The sequence below is a fragment of the Brachyistius frenatus genome, unplaced genomic scaffold (assembly GCF_029030835.1).
Source record: "Brachyistius frenatus isolate BFR_SWC_R1_liver_20210118 unplaced genomic scaffold, ASM2903083v1 Contig_19, whole genome shotgun sequence".
In the NCBI taxonomy this organism is placed as follows: domain Eukaryota; kingdom Metazoa; phylum Chordata; class Actinopteri; family Embiotocidae; genus Brachyistius; species Brachyistius frenatus.
The window spans coordinates 2,341,439-2,366,127 of NW_027210618.1; the positions used below are offsets into that span (position 1 = coordinate 2,341,439).

Genomic DNA, 24,689 nt, shown 5'->3' on the forward strand with positions numbered 1-24,689 from the left:
TGTTATTTGTGGGTTAAGATTTTTTTTTTTATCATGACTGAAGAGGACTTTGTGTGTTTTGTCCGCAGGTGGTGACTAACAGGGACACACTGGAGACCCTGCTGTGCATAGCCTACGTCTTTGAGGTGTCCACCAGCGATCACGGTGCGCAGCATCATATTTACAGGCTAGTCAAAGACTGACACAGTCACACACTTGGAACTCGCCAGCTCTTAGACCCGTTGTAGCACTCCAGTGATCAACAACACTAAACAATGGACTACTTCCTCCGCAAGCTTAAAGCTGAAACCATAAAAGTCGGTCCGGAGCACAGCGTGTGCTGTGTCAGCGTGTGCAGGAACACTACGACTGCTGAAGGAGGAGGTGGATTTAGGACTGTGGAAGCTGAAACTGTGTGTGTTTGTGTGTGTGTGTGTGTGTGTGTGTGTGTGTGTGTGTGTGTGTGTGTGTGTGCGTGTGTGTGAAAAGTGGCAAAGAAGAAGAAAAAAGAGGAGGACCATGATACACTGTGGTCTCTATACCAAAGGAGCCAAACATAGCCAACAAGACCTGCATGAGAGAGTAGTCATTGGTGGCGTTTTTCATCTCATTTTTACTAGAGCTTGTTTTTCATTTAGATTCTTTTACACACGAGTGTGCAAGGGATGTTTGCTGCAAAGGAGTTTGGCTGCCTCAGGGTGCCATCTAGTGACTTAAATATATATAGCAATGGCAAAAAAAATAAATAAAATAAAAGTAGACAGAGAATCCCTCTTTTGCACATCCATAAAATATCACTGTTTTTGGTGCCAATGTTTTGTGTTATTTGAGTAATTAATTGTGTACAGTGCCACATTCATCTCTTCTTGTCAGAGTTATAGGTGGCTAAAATGATTTAAAAGAGCTATTGTATTCACTTTGTTTGATGTTCAATGTTAAATGTTTCTTGTATTGTCTTACTGTTTTTGATTGAAAACTATCCGACTACAAAAAAAAAAGGCACATAATAACACTGCTAACTTGAACCAGATTTGGATCTGTGAGCTGATCACAGAGGTCGTCTGTGTCTGTAACTCGCCCTGGAGTGTCAGATGGAAATACAAGTGTTTCTTACCCAAGTCCTCACTCCTGCTGGGTTTTGTAATGGGTTCCTACTCAGTGCTACATGTGTTGTCAACCTAATGATATATATATATATATTATCAAATGTGCAGGATTTTGTTTTCGATATACTCAAAGCTTTCATGCATCCTGACATCTTCAATGACCTTCTTACATCTTTTCAACATGGTTTTATATATCAGCCTCTCATTGAAATAATGGGAGGATGAGTTAGTTATATCATGCAGAATCATATTTATAGCAGTAGTTTCAATATTGGTTCCCAAAGGTGAACTCACACTGGATCATATTAACACTAAACCGTGGCAAGCAGGTTTTTTAATATGTTGTGTGCGCTTCACAATGGAAAGGTGACAAAAATAAATCTATTCAAAGATTTCAGTGTGCAAACTTAAATGGGCTTAGTTTGTGAGCGTGGTGTGGACTGTCACCGTATTGTCCCACAATGCACTGTACAAAGAACAGGAGGAGCTGATTGCAGCTGCAGAACATTACAACTAATTGCAGATGGCTGTGATGCAGCGCCAAGAAGACGTCAGGAAACAAAAAGGTATGTTTTTAATCTACAGCAGCAATTTATAACAATTACGAGTGTTGATTTATCTGTTGGTTATTTTATTTGGTGAATCATCAATTGTTAAATATTGCTAAAAAAAACAACAACAGACAACTAGATAGATAGATAGGTAGACACTTTATTAATCCCACAAGGGGAATTTTTTTTTTATAGCTGCAGCAGCATTATAGTTACAGGAAGCAATAAAACAACAGTAAAACATAAAATATAAAAATGCACAGTATATACAATAAAATAGAATAAAATAAATTGGTATAATTAACTTGAATTAAAACTAAACAATAGTGCAAGGATTTAAACAAACAAGAAAACAGACAGTTATTGTTGTGAGATTGATTTTGCCAGAGGTGAGTTATTGTACAGTCTTATTGCAGTGGGCAGGAATGATCTCCTGTATCAGGAATGATCTCCTGTATCTGTCCTTGTGACAGCGGAGCTGGAGGAGTCTATTGGAGAAAGTGCTCCGCTGTCCCTGCAGCGGCTGGTCAGGATTATCCAATATGGATAATAGTTTGTTCAGCGTCCTCCTCTCCACCACTTTTTTTCCAGACTGTCCAGTTTGCAGCCAATGATGGAGCCGGCCTTCTTAACCAGTTTGTTAAGTCTGTTGGTGTCTCCGGCTCCAATGCTGCTCCCCCAGCAGACCACAGAGAAGTACAGTGCACTGGCCACAACAGACTGGTAGAACATCTCCAACATCTCGCTGCACACATTGAAGGATCGAAGTTTCCTCAAGAAAAAGAGTCGACTCGTCCCCTTCTTGTAGACAGCGTTGATGTTGGTCTTCCAGTTCAGTCTGTTGTCGATGGAGACACCCAGGTACTTGTACTCCTCAACCATGTCCACCTCCTCTCCCAGAACTCTCCGCGGTTGTGGAGCCGTCGTCTTCCTCCTGAAGTCGACCACCATCTCTCTGGTCTTGGCCACGTTCAGGAGCAGGTGATTTCAGCCCTAACTAAGGGAACATCTTCAGATTTCTTGTTTTTGTGATTATCTATTTGCAAACCCAAGTGGAGTCGTAAAATGTTTGGCATTTTTACTTGATAAATGATGGCAATAATTAATCAATTATGAAAATGGTTCTTTTCTGTTAATCTACTCAATTACCTAATCATTTAAGATCCAATTTTTTCTCAGTAACAACATCTGTCTTCCTTTTTGTAAAGATGTCATTCTGAATTCACAGTGTGATTGACATCCATTAACATCTATTAACATTAGTTGAAACGTTGATTTCTTGAGTGCAAAAATGTTGTAAACAATGTAGCATGGACTTTAGACAGGGCTAATATTTAATGGTAGTGACTGTTGCCATCTGTTGGTGTTGAGACATCATTACAATTTTTTTTGTCCATCTCAACTTAGCAAATTCACATAGTGAATCTTTTGGCATGGATTTAATACTCTGATACTGAGGCTTGCCATTTGACTTTATAAACATACATGCATATGTTGCTCTGTTGCTTGGAGAGCAAATACATTTGTTGTTTCACTTTTTTGATGGACAGTGATAATATCCATTTTTAAGAGGTTAACTTATATGGAATCTACAAATTTGTGTGTGTGTGTGTGTGTGTGTCTACTAAACTGCTCACTACATTAATTCCTCAGTATCAGAGTACAGTATTTCTAAGGATTTGTTTCCCTTTAAGTTGCAGTCTATGTGCTCTGCACTCCTTGAGCTCTTTATCCCAAAAGGCACTTTCAACTCCCAGGTGTAAACTGAGAATGTGGCACTGTGATGGGAGAGACAAGCTCACAAAAGGTACAAGGCATGGAGGAAATCCCAAACCAGGGAGCAAAAGGCTTATTGTGATAATCCCATTTGAAGGAATTTAGGGAGATTGCTACAATTATGGCAATCCACTCTCTGATGTTTATCCTGGCTGAAAGCAACTTGTTTGGTTTGTCTGTTTTTCACCCTCCTTAATGGAGGAAAAAAAACAAAAACAAATTAGAGCAAGGTGCCACGTGGTGAAATAATAGCAGCACTGTGCAGATTCATCCAATCCCCCGCCAACAGAGAAACTCTCTGGGCGGAATCACGATTGTGTTGGACAGACGTTTAGCAGGTAATGAGACACTAGTAAGACTGAAAATCCAGATAACAAAACTGTGGTGGTTTTTTTTGTGCCAAAAAAGCTCCCATAAACCGACATGCAGGGGAGGGACAAAATAACAGGAAGACTTGTAATCCTATTTAACCACTCCACAAACACAAGGCTGCTGAATATATCTTATCAACTGCTGTTTCCAAGGTCATTATTTAACTTTCAAGCTGAACTTTTATGTTGAGATCGACGAGAAGTCAGAATAAATGGAAATGTATTTATTACCATTGAAACTGGGGTTTTGCTAAGGGATCCTATGTAGCCTAATTTATACAATTCAAAAAATATTTGGAGGTGCAAAGGTGCGTTCTAAGTGTCGATGATCAATGTGTCCCGCAATTCACAGCCAGCTGCGTTCTTCATCGACGCACGAGCCGAGTGATCCACCGCTAAGAGTTGTATGAGGTTTTGGAGTTTGGTTTTGCCAAGTTTCGGTGACGAGGAGTTGAAGTGGCGGACAGGAACCCCCCCCCCCCCAGGGCGTTCCATCCCGTAAAGCCCTCGTCGACCCCCCGGACCACCGTCTTGCGCGGGGGAGGAGACATTGAACTCCGGAGGGAGACGAATCGGGTACCCGGAGGCGCGGAGGGGGGACGGCCGAGCCGGACTGCCGCCACCGCGCTGAGACTAGAATTTACCGAGGGCTGTTTATAGGCGGACCGGGACCGTTGAGTTACTAGGCGGGGTTGACGCCCGTCCCCCTCGCCTTCGACCTCCACCCCTCTAAAACGCACCTTGCGGCCTGGTCTGGGGGTCGCTTTGCCATCGATCGGAAACCCCCGCGTTTCCGCGGTTGGTGCTGTCGCAGGCGTCCGCTGCCTTCGTCCCCCTAAGTGCAGACCGAAAATCGGGACGCTTGTGGTGAAGCGCTGGCCTGCACACACACACACACACACACACACACACACACACACACACACACACACACACACACACACACACACACAGTCTCAGAGCAAGGGAGAGTGCTAATTTTCTCAAGATTTCAAAGCCTAATTTATCATACTTGTCGGTGTTTTTATTTGTTCAGATGTGGACGGGTGTTATCACACATTCTTCTACGGTGTGATGAACTTAAAATTAATTTTTCATTTTTACTTTACACGCTCTTTAATTCTTGTAGATATGTTATATTTCATCATTTTATAGCCTACGCTGTATTTCATAATGTGTTTCTGTTCATGTGTTCAGCCCTGTGGAAATCAGACAGTTTATATAACTGTAGGACGTTTAAAATCTTAAAACTACAGTTGATGCCATCCTGTGTGTGAGGTGGCCTCTTATAGTGTCCAGAAGGCTGAGAGATTGCACCGTGGCACAGCCTGGACACCTTACGCACGGCTGGGTCTCCACCTCCTCCAGGTGCGTAGCTGTGACACACCTGGAGACGCACCAGTAAAACCAGACCACCGGCTCCGCTTCATGTCTGTCATCTCCAACTGATCAGCCTCCCAAATATGTCGATGCCTCGTCCAGATTGTAATTTAACATGGTGTGATTCACTTTATGCGCAATGAACGTCGCATGGGGTTTGCTGACGGTTTTGAGTCTGGTGTGCCACACTGAGTCGAGGTGCTCACCGACCTCCTATTACAAAAACTGCTGGATTCGACGGTTCCCGGGTATTTTCATCGATATCGAGGAGTCTCAGAGGAGAGGGGCGCAGCTTTTGAAGTATTACCAAGAGGAGACCGCGCTGAAGTGCAGCCGCACGTGTTGCCTCACGAGAAACTGTGAGTTATTCTTTTTTATTCTCTCATTGAATCCATTTTTGTTCATCATGCCTGAGCCGCTGATCCTCTACTAATACATTCCGAACTGATTGATCATCTTCCCTTTTCTCTTAGTTTCCTGTAATCTGGCCATATTTCACTATGAAACTACTCATGAAAATGTGAACTGCTTCCATCTGCACTGTCCAACACTGGAGAGCTGCATTCTCAGTCACAGAGGCAACGTTGTTCTCTACAACATCACCAAGGGTAAGTCACTTAAGTTTCTTAGTGGTATATTTGTTAGTCATGTAGTCTGTGTTATTTAAAAAAATTTTTTTAGAAAACGCAAACCAGCTATACATTCCCAGTAATTTGTTATGAATTTTACAAAATATCAGTGGTGGAAGATTTCAAGTCCTTTTACTTAAAGTACAAAAAACACTGTGAAGATACTTCACTAAAAGTCTTGCATTCAAAAATTTTAAAAAGTAAAAGTATGAACTTATTATCAGCTAAATATAGCTACTTAAAGTGTTAAAAATAAAAGTACACACTCAGTACAGTAAATACTCCGTCAGTGTTTTACTATTATATATCGTGTTTTTTGATTAATATTACTGTTGACTTAATGTACATTTTACTGCTGTTATTTAGGTTTCTGCTTTTTTTTTTAGGCTACGATAACGAACATTCAATCCTTAAGTTTATCAGAAAATGTAAAAATGACCAAATTTGGAGATACATGGTTTTCACTAGTCAGAAAGGTAAAACTGTGATCTAAAAAGTTCAAAGTAACTAAAGCTGTCAGACAAATATAGTGAAGTAAAGAGTACAAGATGCCCCTCTGAGATTTAGTCGGGTAGAAGTTTGAAGTTGCATAAATGGAAACACTGAAGTACAAAACTTGCTTAAATGTTCTTAGTTACATACCATTACTGCAAAATAATATAGTAGAAAGTAACTCGTTGCATCTAAGGTATTTGTGCTTCATTTTCTGCTACTTTATACAAACTGCATGACATTTCAGAAGGCAATACTGTACTTCTGTTTTTAACATATATAATCTCTGTTTAGTTTGCATTCTACATACAATTGATCATCCAATCAAATATGTATCAACTACTCAACCGTAGTTAAAATGATCACCAACAGTAAAATGCTACTTGCACACAAACACATAAGCCCTAATAATGATTCCAATAATGTAATATAATAATAATGTAGTCTCTCAGACTGTTTTACACAAACTTATAACTTTTACTTCTGATACAATAAGTGCATTTTGATTCTGATTTTCTACTGTTTTATATGCACAACTCTTACTTGAGCGATGTTGTTAAGTTTAGTAAAGGAGCTGGATGCTACCGAGACCCATAGGACAAGTTAAAGCTGTATAATTTGTTACTTTTACGGACTTTTTAATTATAACGGAAATATTTATTTTAGAAAAGTAAAAATAACTGATTACTCACATTAGTGGAAAGTAACCAAGTACTGTACTTAAGTACATTTTGGAGGTAGTATATTTGAGTATTTCCATTTGATGCTGCACTTCCACTCTACTATATTTCAGAGGGGAATATTGTACTTTACTCTATTTATCTGACAGCTTTATTTACTTTTAAGATGAAGATTTGACACAATGGATAATATAAAAAGCTTTTAAAATACAATACATTGTAAAAGATTAAACCAGTGGTTTCCAACCTGACATCTTAGAAAAATTTGTTTGGAGTTGAGTTGTAACAGTTTCACCAAACAGTGATTTTAAAAAAAATAAATAAATTTAAAAAAAAAAGTCACATTGTTTCATTTCAATAAAATTTAAATTGACTGAATATCTTGGCAAAAATCTAATTTGAGAGAAAAAGTCCAAAAACTGGAAATGTATCAGAACTTTGTTTCATCTTCTTTCCTTCAGTATTCATCTGACAACCTCTCACACTGAAACCAGCTCCACCTGCTGCAGCTACGACAGTAACATACTGCTTACAGACATTATGCATCTAATGAAGACATATATAATAATATATCAGTCAGAGGGACCCAACCAGTAGTTTCCTTTAATACTTTAACTACATTTTTCTGCTGATATTTATGTACTTTTATGTACTTGTAATGGAGAATTGGCACTTTTACTTAAGTACAGGAGGTGATTATTTCTTCCACCACTGATTATTAATAATTAAAATAGGATTTAACACAAATCTGGAAAGATAAACTAGATCAGCAAAAAGTAAAAAAAAAAAAAAAAAACTACTTTCATAGGAGACTGATGAATTTTTTTTCATGTTCTAGGTGTGGATCCTGATCTGTTGGTGTTTGGAAAATACTTCACCTCTAACGTACGTGTGTTACCCCACCACTACAGCCGTGTCAACGCCTCAGAGCCGTTGCCCTCAGACAAGCGCCAGTTCATTCATCCACCTCCACCCGCTGCCCTGCCTCTCACTTCAGCACCCTCAGTTAAACCCCCCACTAAAGCAGGCGGAGTGCACACCACCACCGCAGCCGCCACCACCACCACCGCCGCCACCACCACCACCATTACAGCCGCCACCACCGCAGCCTCCACCACCACCGCAGACGCCGTCGCCACCACCACCGCCGCCACCACCGCCATTACAGCCGCCACCACCGCAGACGCCGCCGCCACCACCACCGCCGCCACCACCATCAGTGCAGACGCCACCACCACCACCACCACTGCAGCGCAGCAGAGCACCAGTCAACCCACAACAGCTTCCACAACTACAGCTGCCTCGCCTTCCACTGAAGAAACATCACCAGCTTCAGAAAACCATGAACAAACAGCCTCAGCCACCGCTGCCACTTCTCTTCAACCAAGCTTTACTACGCCCCCTTCATCCACCACCCTTGGCCTTTACAGCCCCGAGAGCCTTCCTGCCTTTTCAACAGCAACTCCACACCCCTCCACATCCACCCATCAACACACCACCACCCTCTCTCAGCTAGCCAACAGGCCCTCAACTTCCACAACTTTTTCTGGCGACATAGAAAGCAGCAAGCACTACCCCAATGACACCAAGGGCATCCTGGGGAGGAACCACACTGCAGGCAGTGAGGGAGACGGCAGAGAGGACACCCTAGCCGGGTTTGGACCTGGGTGGCACGTCGCGGCGCACACCCTGCTGGTTGCAGTGTCCATCTGCATCACAGTGCTGCTGAGCTGCTGCTGCTCTGTGCTGCTGGTGGTGAGCTGGAGAGGTCAGAGGAAGAGGATGGGACGCTACCGGACGTCATGGAGAGGGAAGAGAGGCTCCATGCGTCTGATTAAGTACGTGCTGGTCAGAGAGAGCTCCTGAAGTGGGGACAAGGAAAAAAACGTAACATGGATTTCTTGTGTCTTTCAAATTTTTAAAGGAATCATCGTGACGAATAGACATTAATGTTTGTATGATTATATTTTTATAAAATTATTTTCACATATGGGATTTAATTTTAAAGGTATGTTGCTTCGTATTGCCTTGTTGTAAGTAGATAGGGATGAGAAAATAGTTGGCGGGCAGAGGTGTTTTATGGCTTAGATGAAATTACGAAAAACATAGTTGTCATAGTTTTCTTTTCATTGTTTACGAAACGACTTTGGACACCAGAGCGGAAAGCAGCAATTTGCCTCAAGAAATCGAAGATGATGTCCTTTTGGCCGACCTACATTTTGGTGTACTTTAAACTGTTGTTGCTGCCAAACCTCAAAAACACTGGCCAGACATCTTCACCGATCTCAAGTGGGACGTCTTGGGCACTTCCAAGCAATTAGCGGCTACAAGTCAAGGGATGGTTCAATCAGATCATCAACATGTTGACGGACTGACTTGGCAGCACATCTCCTCAGTGCGTTGGGTTGCCCCTGACCTTAAAGTGCACAGCGCTCACACCGAAACCCTTCACGGAGAGTGAAGTACTTTTAACCGACCTGCTGCTGAAAGCATCCTTTCACTAGGGTGCCGCTTCTCGACCTGGCGGTGACGAAAGTGGGGAGGGAGCGGACGTCGGTCTCGAGACAGATTGAATGGGGCTTTTATTTTGTAAAAGCTTTAATCATCGTGCACACAAACTCCAAGAAAAGACTCATTACAGCACACTTTTATTTTTGTATTAAAGATTGTATCATACCCCTGATATGACAGTAAATTTATCCTGGAAAATAAATACTACTAACTAGTCGAGGTTGTGATATCCTGATACAGTATCTACAGTGATCTCTTGGTTGTGTTACGGGTACATTGATGAAGTCCACAAAAAAAAAAAAAGAAGATATTTTCCTATCGCAGGTCCCTGCTGCTCTCCGTCACCGTTTTCATGTTACAGGTGTAGCACTTTCTTCACCGCCTCCTTGTACTGCAGCATGCTGTTCTCGTTTTCTCCTTCGTTCTTCAGCCTCGTGACCGAGTCCTTATACTCCTGCACCTCTCTTCTTCCCAGCAGCTGCTCTCGCTCCTCCTCTCCGTCTTCCTCTCCTGCCACTTTCAAGCGTAGCAGCGTATCCAAGATATTCTTTTGAGACTGGCTGTTGTCCCAGCTGTACTCCTCCATGTCTGCCACGGTCTTCTCGGCCTCCCAGGCCTCTGTTTTCTGAAGAATGACAAATTTTTTTTTTTTAAAAAACAGACCCAGACGGAAGATTTACCCAAACTCGCTGAAAACAAAAGTCCATCAGAGACTGATTTTAATTACAGCTATTGAGTCACTCTTAACTACAAACACTGCAAACTTAGCTGAGTTTTTTTCTGCCGGGTAGAAACAAAAAAAAAACCACAACGGGTCAACATTATCTTTCCGTGATGGCAACAGATGTCAAATATGGGGGGCTCTCGGTCACCCCTCGCCCCTTCTTTGATGCTCCTCTCACAGAGATAGTATTTCTCCATATGTAGCTCTCTGTCCGCTGCCTGTCTGGCTGTCATCACGCTCCCTGGAGAACAATACGAGTCACTGTGCAGCAGCTTAAAGCGGGGCAGCGGCAGAGCCTCAGTTCTGCTGCTTGCCAGGTGTTTGACGTTAATGACCATCATTACCGCTATACATATCTGATCCGCATAACATCCTGCCTGGATCGGGTCCACGTCCGAGCGAGTGAAGAGCACTAGATACTTCAGAAAAGAGTGGGAGCTTCCTTTTGAAATGATGAAGACCAGAACATTTTCCGCAGTGTCGCTCAAACAGGACGTACCTGCTTCGCACACCGAGGCGGCAACATTTTAATACAGTGTGCAGCATGAAAATACAAAGTGGTGACAGGAGTGCCATCGTGCGTCGTTACAGCCATCACTGAATAGTCCGGTCAACACGCACTGTATTTGATAACCTGCCTGAAGACAAATGGCCACCTGCTTTCCACAGTTTATGTACCGAGATAGGACAGGTGTTGGGCATGAGGGCACAAAAGCAGGCCGAGTGCCTCTCAGTGGTAAACGCCTCTCCATGTTGGAGGCAGCTTTGAGCCGTCGGCCCCGGCGCTGGCCTAGATTAGCACACACTGGAATTAGCGGGCCAGGTCCGTCTCCCCGAGTGGGGAGATAAAATCACCTCAGTGGCTGCTAACAATTGGCCTCTTTGTGGGCTTGCGTTACAACCTGATCACTACGCCACTCTCGCAGCTTCCACAAGCCTGCTGGACAAGCACTGTGCCTTCCATTGTGTGTCCAAAAGGGCAGTGGACACTGTTCTGCTTCCTGGCTCGAACACCTTTCCTCCACTAAGACTTTTATTTTTTTCCTAATGTGGCTAAGCCATGACGGGAAAAGCTCTTAAAGGCGGGGGTTGTACAATAGCAGGGGAGTCATTTTCTTTTTTTGTGTTTGGCTGCAAATGTATGCGAGCGGTGCCTGGACTAATGATGTGGTGGCAGACTTCTCTGATGTGGCATGGCTGGCTTAATGTGAATGAGTATAAGGGTCAACACCTGATAGGGGAGTCTGTTTACCCCTCATCTGTGGGGAAATGTCAACTGGACAATGCTGCTGTTTGCCATCCTTCTGTCCATTCAACTCCGATACCTCCCTAATGGACTTAGTCGCTCAGAACGCCGAGCAAGACGGACAAGAAGTCCCCTGGTAAAAGGTGCTGTGCCATGTTGCTGCTTGTGCGTAAATGTCACAGAGGACGCAGATGAGGGAATAACAATTCTTTTTCTACTTCCTGTAAATTAAATTACAAATATTTCTACTAAATTATGCAAATGCAGGGTCTTTCCAATGACACCGGCTTGTAAAATGGGGCTTTATTTATCCTTATATTAAACGTTCATGGTCTATAAGCAGCATTGTTAGCAGTTTAACACTCAGATCAACAGATACAAACAAAAATATGAGAAAAAAAGTTGTTCATTTGAAACCAATTCAAATCTGGAAGCTTAAACATATAAAACTGGTCATAAATACATAAATCAATACACATGCATTATTTAGAATCATGTATTTCATAAAATTTGCTCTTTTTAGTTAATTTCTTTGATTACAGTGGCTTTACGCTGATACACAAGTGATTTACACCACGTAATGCATCAAGTAAGAACCCTGCAGTTAATGCAGGCGCTTTGCTTCTTTTTGTATACCGCACTGTGCGGTGCACGAGATACGGCATCATGGGTAAACATGCTGAAAGTGACAGTGGGTCACAGTAGGTGCAAATTATACCAGAGAGCAGCTGGCCTTTTAATGAATAGATGCTTGTTGAAAGAAGACCAAAGGTCAGAACACAAACAGAGAGGCTGAAGTGGACAGAAAGGCACAAAGTATCCAGCTGACAGCAGGTAGAGCAGTTCAGGAGTAAAGTACGGGCGCAAGATGGAGCTTTGGATGACCTAGATAATGAGACTTATGTTATTTCTTGCACTATTGTTTAGTTAGTTAATTCAATATTATTCTATTTTATTGTATATATTGTGCATGTTTATACCTAATATTTTTTTTTTACTGTTATTTGTATTGCTTTACTTGTATCTTGTAGCTTCTTGGTTGTGTTTATGAAAGAGCTACTGTATTTTTCCTTTGCCAATCACTTGAATTAATGTATCAGTCTGCTTGAGCTGGTTTAGTTGATGTAGCAAAGAGGAGAAAAACATATCCAACTCACCCAAGACTCGTGGTACAGAACAGTCAGCAGGTACATGGCGTAGTCGTAGTTCTGCTGTCTCAGTGGGCAGCTGGTCGAGGAGGAAGAAGAAGAGGAGGAGGAGGAGGAGGAAAAAACAAATGTAAAGAGGTTTAAAGCCATTTCTTTCATTTTCTTTCCTCTCTGTGTTTCCAGGAAGCAGCATTTACCTGTCAGTCATGATGGTGAGGATATCTGTATCTCTGCAGTATCTCTCCCCAACAAGTTTGAGCATTTTCTTGCGTGCATGGTCATCCAGGTTCAAAGTAGACAGCTTTACCTTTGAGGGCAGTGACACAATTAGATTACCACATTAAAAAGTTGATGTACTTCCACACAAAACTACACAAATAGATTAAGGCAAATGTGGCGTCAATATGCACCATATCTCCAGCCTCCATATTTAGGAATAATACAGTCTAAATTTAGAACAATGTTTGTTTTCTGACCTATAGAAAGCTTTGACTTGGTGATTAAACTACTCCACTTTTTACAGATGAAATCAGTGTTTATGCTGCGGCCCTCAAATCACCTCTAAGCCCCTTGGAAATGATAGATAGAAAACAAAGATTATTCCTTGATTACATTGTTTTTCGTGGCTCTGACCTCTATTATTTTTGACAATAGAACATAAGATGCATTTCCAGATAATACAAGCTACATGTGTATTACACTGAGGTCACTAGATATTGGCTATACAAACGTGTCCAGAGACGGTAGAGTGGTAAAGTCTTTTGTGTCTGGAATCAGTTGTCCAGTCTGAATGAAACTCTGCTGCAGCTTTTGTTTCCAGGATTTTCCTCAGTCTCCATCACTACTTTCCCTCTGACTAAATAAACAAGAAAATAACTAAAGGCCACCCTGCTGCATATGTTCATCATTTCAAATTTTGATTCAATTTCTTTTTGACTTTAGGAGCTTAGTCCACTTGTTCTAGATTTGGATTTGAACTGTGTGAGATTTGCTCTCCAATCTATTTTCCCGCCTAATCCACCTGGATTAATGTCTAATTCCTACCTTGTTGATATAATCTAAGGCAATGTGTCAGAGCAGCAGATGGTTGGTGATTCGTGGCAAAAAAAAAGAAATAACACATTTCTGCCTGGGAATTAGAGCCGGCCGATACAGACCAAATATCGTGATGTTTTTGGCCAAATACTTCCGATATCCATATTGTGACGATACTGTCGGGTTGATTATTGATACCTTTACAAAATATTTACACAATGACATTTTGGATAAGTAATTATCAATAATGCGGATGTAATGCTTTAGTGGGTAGAAGGAAATAAAATAATGGTTAGAAAACTGTAATGCAGCCTTTAAAAGCAGGGAAAGACCACACTTAGACCATATTACAATATCAAAAATCTAAGATGATATCTAGTCTCTTATCATGAGATTGATTTATTATCCCGATATATATAAAACATTTAGTGCAAATGACCTGGACTGTGGCGCCATGACCTTTTGGTTCTCCACCATGACAACATGCACATTCAAAACACAAGTTTCTCGCCCTCAACAACCCAATCGAAGCTCCCCACCACCCCGACTTGCAGGTTTTGGCTCACTGATACTTCTTTCTGTTCCCAAAAAATTTGACAAGATTTAGGTCTACGTTGAACTCACAAATGCGCAAATACCAGTGGTCACAAAAATGCATGTTACTCAGGTGCTGACGTTGATTGAAGTATATAACTTGCAAAAAGTTATAGCTTCCTTCGTGCAGGTAACGATGTGTTTATGAGGGTTTTGCAGAGCAGAACAGTCTAATTGTTCAGATGTAAAACAACACAGGCAGCACAGAATATAATAAAACTGAAAAAGAGCAGCTTTCTTTGGCAAAGTTCAGATAGATGAGAGACTTTTCAGCAAGCAAGGAAAACCATGTGGGAAAATCGTATATCGATGGTGGTAGGGGAGGATTAAGAGGAATATTAAAATATTTAAGCAAATATGTTTTACTTTTTTCTGTCAAAAGAAATGACAAATTACTCAAGTAAAAAAATGCATTTCCAAAAAAACTAAGAACTTAAATTAACACAAGAATAATAACAGAGCCTCAGTGCATGCAGTAAAATCAATGTGTAGGACTAATCTCTATGTAGACTTTGTAACATACTTTCTTTAGTTTGAGGTCACGGGACAAATGACTGTCTCTAGATAAGTCACAGAAACATGATGTCAGCTGGCGATTATGCAGCCATGTAAATCTTTAATCTCATTTTCTACAGTGCATCCAGAAAGTATACACAGCGCTTCACTTTTTCCACATTGTTGTTACATCCTTATTCCAAAATGGATTAAATCAAAAAATTTCCTCAAAATTCTACACACAATACCCCATATTGATAACGTGAAAAGTTTTTTTGAAATTTTTGCAAATCTATTAAAAATAAAAAAAAATCACACGTACATAAGTACCATTTGCCATGACACTCAAAATTAAGCTCAGGTGCTTCCTGTTTCCACTGATCATCCTTGAGATGTTTCTACAACTTGATTGGAGTCCTGGCCACTCCAATCAGCACTCCTGCTTGGTGGAGTGCTGCAGAGATGGTTGTCCTTCTGGAAGGTTCTCCTCTCTTCACAGAGCAACGTTGGAGCTCTGTCAGAGTGACCATCGGGTTCTTGGTCACCTCCCTGACTAAGGCCCTTCTCCCCCGGTCGCTCAGTTTGGCCGGGCGGCCGACTCTAGGAAGAGTCCTGGTGGTTCCAAACTTCTTCCATTTACGGATGATGGAGGCCACTGTGCTCATTGGGACCTTCAATGCTGCAGACATTTTTCTGTACCCTTCCCCAGATCTGTGTCTCGATGCAATCCTGTCTCGGAGGTCTACAGACAATTCTTTGGACTTCATGTCTTGGTTTGTGCTCTGACATGCACTGTCAACTGTGGGACCTTATATAGACAGTGTGTGTCTTTCCAAATCATGTCCAATCAACTGAATTTACTACAGGTGGACTCCAATCAAGTTGTAGAAACATCTCAAGGATGATCAGTGAAAACAGGATGCACCTGAGCTCAATTTTGAGTGTCATGGCAAAGGCTGTGAATACTTATGTACGTGTGATTTTTTTTTTTTTTAATAGATTTGCATCTGCATTTCTAAAAAAAAAAACTTTTTTCACTTTAACATTATGGGGTATTGTGTGTAGAATTTTGAGAAAAAATGAATTTAATCCATTTTGGAATAAGGCTGTAGTATAACAATGTGGAAAAAATGAAGCGCTGTGAATATTTTCCGGATGCACTGTATGTCAGGGTTCTCCACACTACGTGTTCTATATATTAGGATCAATACCTCTTCAGAGGAACTGTAAAGATAAAAATGGGTTAGCGGGGAAACTCACTTTAAGATGAACAATACGAGCTGAAGGGTTTCTGACAGAAAGGCCGGCAGACACGTAGTCTGTGCTTTCTACTTTAATGGGGGAGTGCTCGTCACATTTGGCATCAGAGTCCAAGGCTGAGGGCCACTCCGTACAGAAAGCTGAAAAGAGAGACATTTTTACATATGTCAAAAAAGTCTATATGTTTTTGAAAGTAAATGATATGAATATGCTGCTAAACAACACCACAAAAAAGGGGAACGCTTTTGTCATAAACCTACGTTTGAGAGCTTCACAGTGTTTCTTGATGGCTGCTGGTGTCAAATGCAGAAAGTTTGGGATCTGAAACAGAAAATGAGAGCAAGTGATAACGTAATCGTTCTAATGCATGCGATGTCAAATGTTTTCTATCACAATTTATGGGGAGACAACCACGTTCCACTTTCTAGATTAAGTAAAATGTTCAGATACTAATGTAGAAAGCTGGGACATGTGGATGTCTGGAGGAGCAAGAATCCAAACAGCAGAAATATCATATTAATTACACAAAAAAACTCATGATTTCTTTACTCCCCAGAGTGAGCTTCAAAGAATACCCAACTTGAAGTTTCTGCCAATGACTGAGACATTCACCTCTAGTTATGGGACTGACCGTGAAGCCTTAATGACAAAGTTCATTACAACACAGCTTAGTTTATATTTAGATACAAATGTTTCTACAGAAACATCCATCCATTATCTATATCCGCTTTAATCCTGAACAGGGTCCCTACAGAAACATCACACTTATATTATGGGAGTATGCACTATCTTGAGGGCTGAATCATCTGATTTGCAAGCACCAAGATAAGAATGAGGGAAACTAAACGGGAAGAATGAAAAAGTTTAGAACAACATCACAAACCTGAAAGACTGCAGAGTTTAAGAGATTTTAAGGCACTTTACGGTTTACCAATCAAAGACATATATATGTTACATGGTAACAGTGCAAGTAGATTATTAGCGTTTAGACTGAGAAAGCATCGAACATTACATTTAGAAGTGAATATTAAATCTAGGCCTCAATTTATAGTAATCCTCTTTCTAAACTGGATGAGACTGCTTAAACCTTTGCTGGATTATTTATGTGAAAATAGACACTTGCTCTGATGACAATGCTCTGGCATCATTTAAAAAAAATATGAAACTGAGTGACAGAACTGACGTCAGGCAAGCCAATTAATGAGTGTGACATGCAAAGTGATAACTTCCACATTAATATAACAATAAAAGTCCCTGACCTGATGGGTACATTAATGCCTTTTATAAAAGCTTTAAAGAGTTAATACCCCTCCCTCCTACTAAAAGCATCATTATGCTCTTCAATCCGGCACAATGGCCTGCTCATAGACAGGCGACAAGAGTGGTAATACACAAAGAGGGGAAAAAGAGCAAGGTTTATCTTTTTATTGTGGCACAACTGGCTTCTTTTGTTTTGTCACATCTTTATAGAAACAGACTCTGGTCGTAAAAAATGTGTGTTTTTCTGCCCAAAAAGAAAAGAAAAAGAATCAAGGATGAAGGCGACAAAGACATGGCAGTTTACTCTAATTCAGTGACTTGTTTAACTGTCTTTTTGGTGGCAATAAATTGACATGGGTACAGTTCCACAGATTTGTGATGCTCGGTGTCAAATGCACCTGTTAAATCTTTCCTACACAAAGAAGAGCACAATTGTTTATCACCTAGTTAAGAAAGGATCTCCTGTGGTATCAAATCAGAAACTTGTGCATTCCTTCTCGGACCATTTTATGTTACCTTGAAAGAGAAAACAACACTATCATCCCATACAAATGTGTGCGTCTTGAAAGCAAATGTTGGAGTGTAATTGTACAAATTATTTAACTTTTGAACTTGGTCATTTGAATGTGACCTGCGTATATTACAGCCATTTTAGCTAAAAAAAAATACAAAAAAAATAACCAAGGTTATGACTGGAATTATACATCCTGACCAAATAGTATATCATAGTTGTTGTTTTTTTTTTTTTTACCACTAACACTCCCAAAGATCCAAAAGTAGTCCATGTGGATATACTTCCAGAAAGCTTTGGAAGGACTAAAATTTATTTACTACATTTGGATCCAAAAAGTCTGGGAACTGCCTGAGATGGAGTCAATAACATGCATTAAGACTTCAAATATGGCTGTATGTATATATATATATATATATATGTGTAAAAATAGAATCCTGTAATAGCCCCAATAATAACGTTACTTATTTTTACAGTCTCCTCTTATATACACTCCCTTGTTCCCCCAAATTTGCCCATTTTTCTTATTTTAGGTTTTTCTATTAGTCACATATTCGTTTGTGATAGATACACATAAACATGTTCTAATGTATGAAGCCAGGGAGCAGAAAATGAATAACAATAGAAGGGTAAAAAATGGGAAACTAATAGTACTAAATGAGAATGTGCAGCAGGTAAAGTAATATTGAAATTTTGATGATGCCCCAGAAAAAAAAATATCCAGTCAGAAAACGTTGGTTGAAACAGCATGCTAAACAAAGTGGAACACAAAATCCTCTTTATCCTTTGAGTAAAGGATGTTATGTAAGACATACAATTATATAAAATATTCCATACGCACATCAAAACAAACTTCTCATAGGTCACTTTCACTTTAGTGGTATGTGATTGGACAAAAGAATATCTGTGAGTTACGATTAAAAAAGAAAAAAAGACATTTTCAAGCCTGGAGCCTGAGTGAGGGATGCCCAGAAGTTGAGCCCCTCACGGCAGACAGAGAATGAAATCAATATCGTCAGGCTGCACGGCAGAGTTCCAGCTGTGACGGGTGAAAGTAGTGGATCTGCAAGTGGCTCAAATCCAGATGGAGCAGCTGGTGTCTGGACATAATCCGGGCACAGAGAGCCAGAGAGCCATGCAGCAGAGCACTAGCACTGCATTGGTACTGAGAGAGCACTGGCCAGATACAATTAACTCAAAGAGTCATGACGAAGATGAATATATAGAAAGATAATGAAGTGGAGCGCATGCAGATACACAACACAGTCAGCTGGATGCTACTTAACACTCTATATAAGATATTACAGTTGTTCAACCATGTGCAAATACCTCTTCAGCTTCACACAGAACCATTTATTGACCTTTATTAATCTAAGTTGTACATATTCATCATTCCATCCAAGGAGTCCTTTTTATGGCGCAGTCTCATACACGTAATGAGGTCTGACCTTGATTAGCTCCAAGTTGCCCTTCTTCTCTGGAGGAACACCTCCCTTCACAGGGTAGCCCATCCTCACTGGGAGGGGGATGGAGCTCGGTCTGAAGGGCGTAGCTGCAGGATAAACTGCCGTCCAGTCCTGAGCCACTGGCATCTTCTCCGTCCTGGGCTCCCCTGCCTGATGCCCCGAACACAGAGGGCAAAAGAAACGTTATCATTAGGAAGCTGCGAGACAAACATTGCTTTTTTGTTGTTGTTGTTGTTGTTGGTGGTGTAGTTGTAGTAGAGCTACTACGACTCATTTGCCAGTCGTGTTTAATTAGAAAATGTATGCATCTTGTTATGTTCAGCATCGCAAAATACACATAAACGCTGCACACTTACCTGTCTTTTGGGTTTTCTGACAAAGGATCTTCTACCGCCTCTGTCTGGAAGGCCTAAAATTAACAGTAGTTCAAGCACAGTCACACATACACACACTTTATTTTATGATAAAAAAATATATATATATATCCTAAAATAAACACCAGAGCAGAATGTAATGCTGATAACACTGCCGTCTGCAGACACAGGTCACTTTAACCATGACGTTGTATTTATCATAATTACTTTGAGATCATTTCCTGATATTTAACAGATGAGACTATGTCTGTACATATGATGTATGACGGGTGTATTTAGTGGTGTGGTATTTAGTGCCTTTTTTTTTTTTAATGCTTTCTGCACAATTTGAAATAAACTAATGTAATTGATCAGTTAGAATAATCTGTCATAAAACTACTTGCTATTGTTACCTTGTTCCAGCTTTTGCTGCCTGATATTTATTTATTTATTGTCCCCCCCCCCCCCCCCCCCCTGGAGTTAGTTACTAAAATGTAGGTCCTCGCTGCACGAGGACGTCCCCGTCCCCGTCCAGACAGGAGGACTTTGACGAGCTCAGCGTGCAGCTGCAGTTCAGAATCACCGTGAACAACGACAGTGAAACTCACCTTTATTCCCAGACGAAGCCGTCGCGTAGGTGACTCTGCTCGCTGCATTTTTAAGTCCAAGACCCGGAACATGTACACGACCTAGGGACAGAAACGCTTTGCTAGTGCTTAACGCCATTTTTTTTTTTTTTTTTTTTTTTTTTTTTTTTTTTTACCATGGGATACGGACAGCAGCGAGGGACAATTTTGCGAAATGATTTAAATCACTGAGAGTTTAGTGATCTGCCTCCTGCAGATGGACGAAAGTGAAGAATCTGTTATTGAGGTGAAAGTAATGCTTTAAAAAAAAAAAAAATGCTGCCTTATTAAAGAATGAAATGAAACATGAATGGCAATGACAGTCCGATGTATTTGTTTACTCTCTGACATGTGCGTGATCAGTAAGCGCGCGACCATCCACGCGTGTGACCGGCGGCTGCCCCTCGGCCAGCTGCTGCGTTATGAAACATTCACGTATCCTCGTAAAATCTTTATTCCAGTGGAGCCGGTCGGAAAAGTTGCCTGAAAACAATACCCAATGCCACCGTAACTGTGAGCTTAAGCAAGGCGTTGTTTGGGTTTGAACACACTTAAAGCTGTCATTGTACTTTAACATACCAAGTTCACTACTTTTGAAGGCGTGGTGGTCATTTTTTTTTTGTGTCGTATGTGTAAATAGCTATAGCGACAGGAAATGGCATCGACCGGGCCCAGGTGCCTGTGAGGTAAGTTTGCAGTGTCTTATTTCTTGTGTGATGGATGGCTGAAAGCCAGCTGTGCAAAAACAAGACCGGTGATACGAGACGGGACCGTAAATGACGTTCATGTTCTCTGTTTACTTTCACTCCTGAGTGCATTAGAAGACAACTGTTGCACGTTTGTACAGTGCAAAGCTTCATACTCATCACTTAGAGGTCCTGTTGTTAAAATACAAATGTATAGACTCAGTGTGAGCTTCTCTTGGGAATTAACACCAAAGTTAATGGCCAGATGAACCTGACAGCAGGCCTCACCTGGTCCCTGGCACCAGGCCAATGCATCCCTGACTGTAAGCTGATTTAATGGACACATCTCTATTCACAAATATGAAATCAGGGGCTTTTGGGGCCCCTTGAAGTCTGTGGGAGCCACCTGCAGGGCTTTGCATGGTTGGGATTGTAACCTTGCCAAAGTGATGATGGACACAGCCCAAAAATATTATGTCCTGGAAATAAAACAAACATTTGCCTTAATAGACTGTTTGGTGAGAAACTGAATGTCAGCAAACCTTTGTTTGAAATGAAAAATACCATTTGGATGTTTCTGGTTTTGGGGCTGTTGTTTAGACATCACAAGGAGTTTTGAAGGCATCACTTTGGGTTCAGTGACTATAGGATGGATTTTGTTTTCACTTTTTTGTGACACATTATTGACTAAACAAGTAGACCTATTTAATTAAAAGAGAACACAGGGTTAATCAGGATGTAAAGCAAATACTAATTGCAGCCTTACCACAATTAAAAAAAAATAATCATATCAATAACATTATACATTGTAGGAGTGGAAATTAACCTATCATGCAACACATTATAATTTAAAAATGTTTTTACTGTAAGAAGTTTCACTTCTTCACATATATAGTAGTATTTATTTAATTTTTTTCAATCTTGGATCCTGATATAGTAGAAGATTGCCATGGTACCACTTTGTTGTTTGCTGACTTTGTGATTTCCCCTAACCCGTGAACGCCCCAATTGTCCAGGCACAGGCAGCGATGCACTTCAAAGGGACAAGTCCTGCAGGCAGCAGCCGACTGTGGACTTGTGCTTTCACTGTTTTCGATGTTACATGTGTTATGAGCGCTGGGGGATCGTTTTTCTAATTCATTTAATCCAGTTAACGTGGGACTGGATCTTGTTTTCTTGTTTTCATAAACAGCAGAAAAGACGAACTTATTGCCCTGCTTCAGAGAGTTAATTACATTTGCCGCGGATAACAACTTGTTTTTGGAGTTTAAGGTAAGATTTTACACATTATTCTGATATACCATCTTGCTGTTTGATTATTGTAGTTGCAGGTAGCATTCAATTATGCCAATACTGACTTAATATTTGGTTGATTACGCAGCTTCATCAATCAGATCCCAACCTGTGCTCCTCTTTTTTGGACTGCTTACAGAAGTTCAGTTGAGCTGATAAAATGCGGGGAAAATGGGGTATTTATGGAGTGAAAAATGTTGTGTATTTTGACTGGCATCCTCTCATTTGATTTGAGTTATAGCCCCCCCCCCTCCCCCCAGAGGTCGGTTCAGTTAGTGTAACGGAAAGGCACACAATACTCTGTAACTGTAGAGTCCCACAGCCGCCTTTGCATGTCTGACAGTTCATTGTGTGCCTCTTGACTGTGTAGTTTTTAAAGGTAGAAACTCTATCTAAAGGGAGACAGCAGCGCGTGTGGCTCCTGTCATCAGTCCATCCACAGATGAGGACAAATATGGATGGGGGTGGCTGCCTCCAATTAGCCTCCCTCGCTTGTCCTGAGACTTTTTCCGATCCTTTTAGGTAACATCCGGCCATCTATCGCTTTACCTGGCTCAGTTTCTTTAATTGTGCATTAGGCAGCAATCACTAAATGGCTTTGATTTGGCAGATGGAAAGTGTTTTTGTCAAGTTGTCAGGCAGTTCAGATTAAGTTACAAGTTATTGCCACATGCAGACGTAATGGTTTTGTACCAGAAAAGTATTTAGTTACTAGTTCGCACCTCCTTCCGCAGGATGTGCACAGTACCTGCTTCTTAAGGTTAGGTTTTTAGGTAAGACATGATTAGAGGCATCAATGCTAATGTTGACTTGGACTCAGATCATTTATTTACTTCATTGAACCTGTTTTAAATGTCAAGTCTTGCTTTTTTAGAGGAGTGAAAAATTCAGGCTCAACGTGGTCATGGTTTCGGAGAGCGAGGTTGTTTTAGTGTTTTTCATGAAACAATGTGCATCTTTACGTGCTTGACTCTTATATTGATCTGACTGTGACTGTTAAAAGGAAAAAAGTTGAGAGAAATGTTAAGGAGAAGCTCCAATACACGCGACCAACCACAGTTTGTATCCGTACAATTTTTGTCTGGTCGCACGTTGATGAATTTTATTGATGTTTTGTGTAAACCATCAGGGAAGGTAACACTGCAGCTTTAAATCTGTTGGGGGCAGGTAAACATCATGAGGTATTTTCTCTAAATGTAAGCAGACTACATGATGTGTATTTGTTTTATGGACAAATAGACAGGTTTAGATGTCCATGAAGGACAATCCAACAGGAGGCCGTGTTTACCGTAGAAAATCCCCTGACAGATCCGGTGGAAATGAACTCGTCTGCTGACCTGTCACTGCCGCATACGATTCTGCTCTGTGACTCCTATGTCCCTGTTACGCTTATATTATGTCCACAGGTCACAAGTCACAGTGTAATAGCCTCTAGCTATTTGCAAAAGTTCATAGAAATATTAATATGATTTATTAGGAACGGCAATCCTCTCTTTTTTCTTTCTCCTTCTAGCTCCAAAAACTTGGATCACTCATGGCGCTGTATCTTATGTATCTTGGAGCTAGAACTAGGACAATTAGAGTTACACAATGAAAATCTCTATTCAGCATCTGTGCCCTCAGCCCAACAGGTCTCTGATCCACGTATGGCTGCCGTTCAAATGTAACATGGTGAAGGGAACCACATTTTGTATTTGCCAGATTCTTATCAGATGACGTTTTTAGTGCACCAATGTTTTTATGCTTTGCTCAAATGCCACGTGTTACAGTAGCAGATGATTATACGATATACAGTAGTGCAGCATAAACGGCAATTTCATTATTTTTTAGCATTAACCCTTTAAGCCTTAGAGGCCCCCAATTGGGGGCCAGGGAGAAGACTTAGCAAAACTATAATTAAAATATGGACATATATACAGATATGTACACATCTGAACAAATCTCACAAGTGTTCCCTTTATTATTAAAAATATTTCTTTTATATAATTTTTTATTGTGGTTGCAGACTCTTTATTATGGGTATGCAATTTTCCAGCAGAGAGCTAAAACATAGGTGTGTTTTTAAAAGGTTAAGACTGGTCAGATGAAGATAGCTGGTCGGTCCCAGTGACCAACCTTTTCTATTTTTATTTTGTTTTACTACAAGTGAATTCAAACTGAAAAACGGTGTTGTAAAACAATTACAGTTAAATTCATGTTTTAAATTTTTTTTTTTAAATAAATATATATATATATATATATATATATATATATATATTATAATAATTGTTTGTGTGAAAACAGAGTAACAGTACTTTACAGTGTCCAACTCTTGTATTTTTCATGGCAGATGGTAAAATAACCAGTGGCGTGCTAGTGGAGGGCAAGGCTTCTTTTCAGTCACACTATCTCCATGACTCATGTCACTTCTTCCACTGCAGGTATGGCCACACATGCAGCCCAGCAGAGAGAGCTCTTCTCTTCAGCAGGAAGCTAGCCATGCCTAGCTAGGTTCCTTATCCTGCTGAGCTTTGTTCC

The 24,689-nt window shown here is 40.7% G+C and overlaps 4 protein-coding genes across 7 annotated transcripts in view; 2 read left to right on the forward strand and 2 right to left on the reverse strand.

The window, feature by feature from the left end:
* The window catches only part of adck2 (aarF domain containing kinase 2), a 284,765-nt gene that overhangs the window by 78,390 nt on the left and 181,686 nt on the right, over positions 1–24,689 (reverse strand). The gene's annotated exons all lie outside the window — the stretch shown is intronic.
* The window catches only part of LOC138619095 (transcriptional enhancer factor TEF-3), a 246,969-nt gene that overhangs the window by 34,337 nt on the left and 187,943 nt on the right, over positions 1–24,689 (forward strand). For 3 of the 4 annotated variants that reach the window (XM_069695323.1, XM_069695324.1, XM_069695322.1), the window contains one exon: positions 69–1,479. In XM_069695323.1, coding sequence (XP_069551424.1) covers positions 69–182 — 114 coding nt within the window. In that variant the 3' untranslated portion in view covers positions 183–1,479. Of the gene's footprint in view, positions 1–68; positions 1,480–24,689 lie in introns of those variants that run through there. The other variant, XR_011310783.1, reaches the window with a different exon arrangement.
* Positions 5,303–9,503, forward strand: LOC138619074 (MANSC domain-containing protein 4-like). Its single transcript, XM_069695291.1, has 4 exons — positions 5,303–5,522; positions 5,637–5,771; positions 7,803–7,996; positions 8,225–9,503. The coding sequence occupies exons 1-4, from the start codon at positions 5,303–5,305 to the stop codon at positions 8,828–8,830; spliced, it is 1,155 nt and encodes a 384-aa protein (XP_069551392.1). The 3' UTR covers positions 8,831–9,503.
* mrps35 (mitochondrial ribosomal protein S35) lies at positions 9,596–20,318 on the reverse strand. The gene is made up of 8 exons (XM_069695292.1): positions 20,176–20,318; positions 19,571–19,623; positions 19,197–19,364; positions 16,238–16,298; positions 15,978–16,117; positions 12,791–12,900; positions 12,603–12,672; positions 9,596–10,100 (listed from the first exon to the last, which is right to left on the reverse strand). Exons 1-8 carry the CDS (start codon positions 20,291–20,293, stop codon positions 9,831–9,833), a joined length of 990 nt encoding a protein of 329 aa, XP_069551393.1. The 5' UTR covers positions 20,294–20,318; the 3' UTR covers positions 9,596–9,830.

Coding starts and splice junctions, on each gene's coding strand:
- LOC138619074 (XM_069695291.1), top strand. CDS start 5,303: ATGAACGTCGCATGGGGTTTGCTGACGGTTTTGAGTCTGGTGTGCCAC. Junction 5,772..7,802: donor TCTCTACAACATCACCAAGG/GTAAGTCACTTA, acceptor TTCATGTTCTAG/GTGTGGATCCTGATCTGTTG. Junction 7,997..8,224: donor CCCCCACTAAAGCAGGCGGA/GTGCACACCACC, acceptor GCAGCGCAGCAG/AGCACCAGTCAACCCACAAC.
- mrps35 (XM_069695292.1), bottom strand. CDS start 20,293: ATGGCGTTAAGCACTAGCAAAGCGTTTCTGTCCCTAGGTCGTGTACAT. Junction 16,118..16,237: donor ACACTGTGAAGCTCTCAAAC/GTAGGTTTATGA, acceptor CTCTCTTTTCAG/CTTTCTGTACGGAGTGGCCC. Junction 12,673..12,790: donor CTCACCATCATGACTGACAG/GTAAATGCTGCT, acceptor CTCCTCGACCAG/CTGCCCACTGAGACAGCAGA.